Genomic DNA, 7,639 nt, shown 5'->3' on the forward strand with positions numbered 1-7,639 from the left:
GCCAGCCCTTTGTAAGATATGAAAGGGATTAAAAACAAGGAAACTGATTAAACAAACAGGCAAATGAATATAAAAAAAAGCTTGTCATCTTTCATTACAATAGCAGGGATTTAGAAACTAATCTTGTTGTGTGTCAACAGTAATGGACTGTGTCTGTCAATTGAGTACCCATTCTGCAGCATGCAAGGTAATACTGCAGCCTTTTGAATCACTGTTGCCAGGAACAATGGAGTTGAAAAATGACTCCCAACGTAATTCACAACTTTTCTGCCATGACCGCATTCTGAACAGCTTCGCCGACCACGGAGAGCTTTCTATTTGGATCTAGAGATTCTCCTTTTTAATCTCATCAACTTCTAAAGTCTCGTGTCATGTACTTATGTCCTTTTGCTCCCCAAAGTTCATCCAACACACAGAAGAGGTGAGAGTGGCTGTTGCTTGGAGCAAGACGACTGTACTGCTGAGCTGTTAAGTGTTGATGTTTGATCTGTGAAAATACACTGGGACATGTTAATCCTAACCCTCTATATGTGTGGGGAGATACATGAATTAATTTATTTTATATATCATGAATACATATTTTAAGTACAACATTACTATGATAATATATCAAAATCAGTTAATTAAAGCACTTTCCAGATTATTTTAGTCAATCTAACTACTCACATCGTTAGACATTCACGCAAATTCTGGCATAAACTGTAAACAACTAGACTTCACTAAAACAGTGGCAATAAAAGTGTGTGTGCACAGTAAATAATACCAGACAGACTGTTTGTCATTGAAATGCAGAGAACCAGAACCATATACAGATAGATACAGATACAGTACATACAGGGTTTTGCATCAGTGCTGTCAACATCCACTTGACAAACTGTTTCTAAAATGACTGAGGGCTTAAATTAAAAGATCCCAAACTTGAAACAGCCAACTATAAATCCACATGAACTCCCACTCTGTGGTGGACTGAGGAGTGATAGAGGTCAGGTTGGCTGCTGGTGCCAGCCAGGCATCTGTGGAGTAAACATGCGGTATTAGAGCCAGGGGAAGGGTGCGCATGTGTATGTGCATGCATGTGTGTTTGTGGGGGCGGAGGGGTACTTGATGTCTCTGTGGGCGTAAACATCACCTGGGTGATTCCAGAGCACTGAGATGGGACAGTATAAATGCACACAGGTATTGGTGAACAAGCATTACAGTGCAGGACACACCTTAACTCTCCCGGTCAGCGGTGAACAAGGACAGCACAGGAGAAAACGGCACAGGAGAGATTCCCATGTGCATCAAATAACTTTTACTCCATATGACAGAGGTGAGTTTGGAGTGAGTGAGTCTCACTTCACTTTCACTTTTTCTGATACACTATTGGAAGTATGTAGTGAGAATTGCGTGTGGTTGTGATACAGTTCACTTCACAGGGAATTAGATTGTCATATAGTGTATATTTATATATCAAGGAAAATACTGCTGGCTTGCACCTTATTAACAAAAGAAAGCATTTGGTACAAATAAGGTGCTCATTAGAGACTTAGTCCAGTAATCTCCCTTTTAAATTAAAAGTGCTGCTAAATCCCCGATCAGGCTGGAACTATGTAACAGCCTCACAGCACTTTAATAATGCAAACAATTAAAATTTCCATTGATTCTAATGGCTCCAAATAGTTTCAAAATTATAAAAACTTATAGAGAAACATATTATTTTAATAACAGTGATATGAATTGTAAAATGCAATAGAAGCCACAGTTATTTAATAATGTATTCACCCACATCTTAACAGTTTCACTATAATTGAGTCAAAAGAGGAAAGCTATTTTTTATATCCTATTGAAATTTAGTTAGCAATAAGAGGATCGAAATTTAATTTAATACCAGAAAGGACAGAAAAATGGAAAAGCATGAAACATAAAACCATTATTGTAGTGAAGTAATTAGGACAGGTTGTATCGCTGGGCCAGTAATTCAAGAAAAAAACGCAAGAAACAAGCTCCATTATCCAAAAGCATACAGTGCTTCTTAATCTTTGCTGTTTTAACTTTGGTCAGTCTTGATGGTGAAATGATTGGTCTCTGAATCATGATGGTCAAGGACACTTACTTTTAAAGTTGAATGATCGCCAAGGGTTTTTCACACTGGTCATTTCCATTTGTAGAGCTACTTGTTTTCTGATGCAAAACAGTAATTTAGAGCAAGCTGTGTAGAGACATACAATTAAAGGAGCTAAATACCAGAAATTATCCTTGCACATATCTTGTTACAGTATGAAAACATGCTGATGTAATGATGAGGTGTTGAAGGACTAGGTTCACTTCCAAAAGGATTATAGTTTGCAGGCGTGCAACAAAGTGGGATTATCAGATTTCTTTGGCGAAATAGCTGAATGTGAGCTTTGATGGCGGAAAACAAAAAAAACTTAAACTCAGGGCACTGATCATTTTGTACTATTTCACACTCACTAACAAGCACGCCATGATCCAAATGGGTAGTTTGCATGCCTTGGCAGGAACAGAGGCCATACTTATTTGGAAACCTCTGAGAAGCCAATACTGCCAGTTAACCATCCATCAAGCACCAGACTTACGAGAACTCAGAGCTTGAATAAAGTCAAAGATTGTTATGTCTGCGAGCAGCTGGCCCTCTGGCAGGGGTTGCCCAAATTATTTTAATGCTACGTTTATTTTTGTTGCTCTGAAACCCGGCGAACCAAGATGACGCTTGTTTTGAGACACTTGAACGGGACTGAATTTCCCAAATCATTTGGTTTATTTGCAGCACTTATATGTCCTGCATTACTGGAAACGTTTGTGTCTCATTATAGCTTCAGGTCTTCACTGCAGTGCTACATCCATTCAGCATTATGGCATTTCACTGAGGATTAAAAACTGCAGTGGGACTGAGCAGCTCGGAACAAATGAGACTACATGAGTACAGTGAGACTCAGGCATTTCACCATGGGAGGAGGAGTAAAGACCTTGGAGAAAGAAGAAACAAGGAATGTACACAGAAGTAGGGCAGGTGCCACGAAATCAGTCTTTTTAATTGCTTTGCTTCACATTCACTTTTTTGCTTTCTATAGGTGCCAAATTTTGCAGTATATTTTATTCATTTCTTTCACAATATAGACTTCTATATCCTTTTTTTTTCATTTCCCATTCAGAACCTGACAGGCAGTGCCACTGAGACATTTTGCTGTTTAGTTGCAGTTAATTACAGTATTTAAGGATGACTGACAGGTTGGTAGGGCTTGTGATGCAAAGATGGGGCTTGCATGTTTTAGCTCTGATTTACTTTAACGACACAAAGAGTTTTTTGTTTGTTTTCATTGGGTTGTCATAGTGTCGTAGCGTCTCAAGCAAGCTATGAGCACATTGTTCATTGTGTATCTCTCATATAAATCTTTCCGTCTTGTTGTCTTGTAGGTCGTGGACTAGAATAAAATGTTTGGCTCCTTGAACAAGCGTATCCAGGACACTCTGGCAGACCGCAAAAGCCGCAGGACCAGACTGGTGACCAAAGATGGCCGCTGCAACATTGAATACGGAAACGTCAATTACAGCAACCACTTTGCCTTCCTGGCTGACTTCTGGACCACCTTTGTGGAGATCCGGTGGCGTTTTGTTCTCTTCTTCTTCATCGCCTCGTTCACCCTCAGCTGGTTCATTTTCGGCCTGCTGTGGTACTGGATTGCCCGAAGCAATGGAGACCTGACATGGCAAAACCCGCCAGAAAACCACACTCCATGTGTTGACAATGTTGTCGGACTCACCACGTCGTTCCTCTACTCCCTTGAAACCCAGACAACTATTGGGTATGGCGGACGAGCGCTCACCCCTCTGTGCCCAGGTGCTGTGGCCCTGCTCATCATCCAGTCCCTCCTCGGAGCCATTATCAACTGCTTCATGTGTGGAGTCATCCTGTCTAAAATCTCTTCACCTAAAAAGAGGGCAAAGACCATCACATTTAGCGAAATGGCTGTCATCAGCCCTAAAAGTGGCACACTCTGCCTGTCAATCAGAGTGGCCAACCTTCGCAAGACCCTGATGATCGGAAGCCAGATCTACGGTAAGCTGCTGAGAACGACGATCACGCCAGATGGGGAGACGATCATCATGGACCAGGTCAACATTGACTTCATGGTGGACGCTGGGAAGGACAACCTCTTCTTTGTGTGTCCTCTCACACTCTACCACATCATCGACAAAAGCAGCCCCTTTTTCGAGATGGCGGTGGACACACTCCACAAGCAAGAGTTTGAGCTGGTTGTCTTCCTGGAAGCCACAGCCGAGTCCACCAGCTCGTCCTGCCAAGTGCGGACCTCCTTTATTCCTCAGGAGATCATGTGGGGCTACAACTTCCTGCCCATCATCTCCAGAAGTAAGGAGGGCAAGTACAGAGTAGACTTTTCCAACTTCTCCAAGGTGGTGCCAGTAGCTACTGCACATTGTCCCTACTGCTTCCACAACATCAAGGGTCACCATCATCACTCCAAAGATGGACATGACAATCAGGGCTTTGAGGTGATTGATATCAATGACCCCCCAAATGTCACCAAGATGTGAGATGGTGGAGGCGATGAATTGCAAATTCTAGAAACTGAGGCCAGTATGGGTTGTGTGTCTCAAAGACAAACCCCCAAAGACTCCGAAGGACTGACAAGGATTTGTCTATCAGGCAGGTGGGGTGACCTAATGGCAGACAAAGCACTGTGTAGCATTTAAATATGAAGTAAAGCAAACCTACTTATTTGTTATTCTTTTGTATTTCACTGAGATAAGGACAAGTATTGTCATGTGTTTGTCTGTAAACCACACCTGTCATTGTCTACTGATCAACTGACCAAAAACCTGTTTTTAAAAGGGAAGCCAGGTCATGCAAGATTGTAAAGCTACAATACAATAACAGAAAAAAAGGTTTTCCAGGTACTCAACAACAACAACAAAAAACATACACATGACGAAAAAGAATGTTTTGGAGTATGGAGAGGTAAACATAAAAAATATATATATAAGAAAGAAAAAAGAAAAATATGTGTATGTCTTAATTTCAATTACTTGAAGGACCAGTGTTGGAGGCCATACTATTGTCATGGATGAGAAGAGGATAAAGTTGTTGTTCAATAATTCATTCCACTGTAGGACGTAAAACACAGACACTTGGACAAGAGCCATTAGAGTGTGCTTTCAGGCACTGAGGCACTATAGCAAAGGGTTGGGCTCAGGGGCCAGTCTTTTCAAACAGTGGGTGATGTAGTTCTCTTCTTGAGTGAGGACATTGTGAAAGAACAAAGCTGTAAGGAAACACTTAAAATATGGCTGCATTCAGCACTGACTATCGTATGAATATCTATCCTGTTTGTAAAGTATTTTTTTTGTATTTGATCTCAGGAGAAAAACACACTCAAATAAAGGCTATTTTTGCATTTTAAAAGAATCTGCATTGTATTATTGTCATTATTATTATTCACTGTTATACGAAGCCGTAACTTCATATGAGGACTGTGATCAAAAAGGTCAAAGCTGCATAATGACAGGTGCCAACCCCTATCGTGGCCTTTCATCTATAAACAAAGGAAAGTTGTGACAGCAAACAGTGGCCCAAACACAACGGAGTGGTAGAGTTTGGAAGATGAGAGCTGTTGCTTATTGCCCACTATTTTGCCTGCAGATTCTGAACATGAAACCAGAACTCTCCATTTAGGAAAATAACAGCACATACTGTATGCTAGCATGGAGCTTTGACAGGTTTTGTAAAGGCGGACCTCCCACTACGCCCTCTCTAATGAACTGCATATGCTTGCTATTGTTCTGTGTGTGTGTGTGTGTGTGTGTCTGCACCCTGGGATGTTGCTGTAGAAAATGACAGAGCAGTAAGCACAACCAGGGTATAAAGATTATGAATACTGACAAATATGTGAAATTACTAAGTAGCGTAAAGATGATACATGTTTCCCAGGATATATTTTAATTATAATAATGAAAACATAATAATAAGCCCATAACCATCCCATGGTGGCTATTCACTGTGCCCTCTATTTTCATTCTTTTATATGCAAAATTAAAGGTTGCATCTGTCATTTGACACTGATGCTATAGCTTACACACTGGTTGGTAAATTACCAAGAGCTATCATTTCAAGCTGTGCTCAGAAAGACAATTAAATGTTGGAAACGAGCCATTAACCTACTAGTGTGAAGGTAAGTATTGATTAACCCTAAATATTGAAACATGCACGTCAGACTGAAGTGACTGTACACCTTGTGCGTATAGCTCATCTGTGTGTGGTTAACATTGAATGACATTCAGTTGGGATTTGACATTTACATCAGAGCAGCAGGATGTGGAGGTCGTGGTGGTAGATGGGTGTATACATGGCATGTGTTCAGGATCTGTCTCAGTCTAGTATTGATGTTTTATATTATTTAGGAATGACACAATCACTCCCTGAACTCATCCAAGTGGTGCCAGCTGTCTGAGGTAATACAATTCAAAACATACTAAAAGTTTTTTGTTTTGCAGAGTTGATCAGCAGTGGACAGTGGACATTTAATGGATGTATTGATGATCTAACAAGGTAAGATATTCTCAGGTCTGTAATGGTTAAGGTAAAACTAAAAAAATCTTCCCCTTTTCTCTCTAGACAGATTCTCCATATCTGGGTCTTTATTGTGCCAATTTCTACAAACAAAGAAAAGTACTATTTCCTTGCTCACAGCTTGTGTCCTTGCATGATCTGTTGATTCCAAACCTGACAGAACTGGGAAGGGTGTGAATATGATTTATCATTATTTTAGCAGTGACAAAAGGGAGCTTGTGTTAATTTCTACAAAAATCTGGCATCAAGAAAAGACAGCCTGTAAAAACCTTCTCTCTTGCTACTCTACCAGGTGCCTCAAGCTAAAACTAGCACATTGTAATGTAAATGCGAACTGTGGCTGCTTATCAGCAACATCTGTAACACAAGTATGACACCATACATTCAATGTCATAAACACTTCTAACATGACCATTATATAGACCTGAGGCCTCTTCAAAGCAGATTCAACAAAGACTGAACCATCAAACCTTCATGAAGGTAAGATTTATTGCATGTTTCTTTTGTGTTGGACTGTATTCGAGTGTGCCTGAAGGAGTTGTTTTTTTCTACCAGATTTTTGTAGTCAACTTTCATGGTTAGTTTGTGCATGAATTTCATTCCAATCAGATATTTAACAAAAAAACATGGAAGTTGATCTTGCCAAAGTACAAGCTGAAAAGTGGTCCCTTTTGTCTTTCAATGCAATGTAGATCCAGGTGAAAAAGTTAAACCTTTAGCGTTAGATATTTGACATTTCAGGTTGTTTTGTTACAACAAATCTTTTGTTTGTTTCTTGATGCAGATGCAAACAAGGGTTTCGAGATAAGGAGGCAGAAAAGCAGGTTTTTAACCCCTCTTTCCCTCTGCAGGTGCCTCTGGGTAATACAAGAATACAGTACAAGTGTTATGCGCCCCGGTGGATGGAGTAATCAAATGTTACATATCACTGACAGAAGTGCAGATGTGCAAGTCACTGTCAAGATTGTTTTATACTTTGATCTGGTTTCTCAAAATGTGCAGTGACATTGTTTTCATCAGTCGCACCACTCTGCTGAAGCCACAGCCACA

The 7,639-nt window shown here is 40.4% G+C and overlaps 1 protein-coding gene across 1 annotated transcript; it reads left to right on the forward strand.

Moving 5' to 3' along the window:
• Window positions 1-1,116: 1,116 nt before the first annotated feature.
• Window positions 1,117-4,943, forward strand: LOC146975846 (ATP-sensitive inward rectifier potassium channel 1-like). The gene is made up of 2 exons (XM_085795110.1): window positions 1,117-1,312; window positions 3,418-4,943. The coding sequence occupies exon 2, from the start codon at window positions 3,436-3,438 to the stop codon at window positions 4,555-4,557; it is 1,122 nt and encodes a 373-aa protein (XP_085651236.1). The 5' UTR covers window positions 1,117-1,312; window positions 3,418-3,435; the 3' UTR covers window positions 4,558-4,943.
• The last annotated feature ends 2,696 nt before the right edge of the window (window positions 4,944-7,639 follow it).

Source organism: Trachurus japonicus, chromosome 13 (genome assembly GCF_045865225.1).
Source record: "Trachurus japonicus isolate A0001 chromosome 13, Traja_1.0".
NCBI lineage: Eukaryota > Metazoa > Chordata > Actinopteri > Carangiformes > Carangidae > Trachurus > Trachurus japonicus.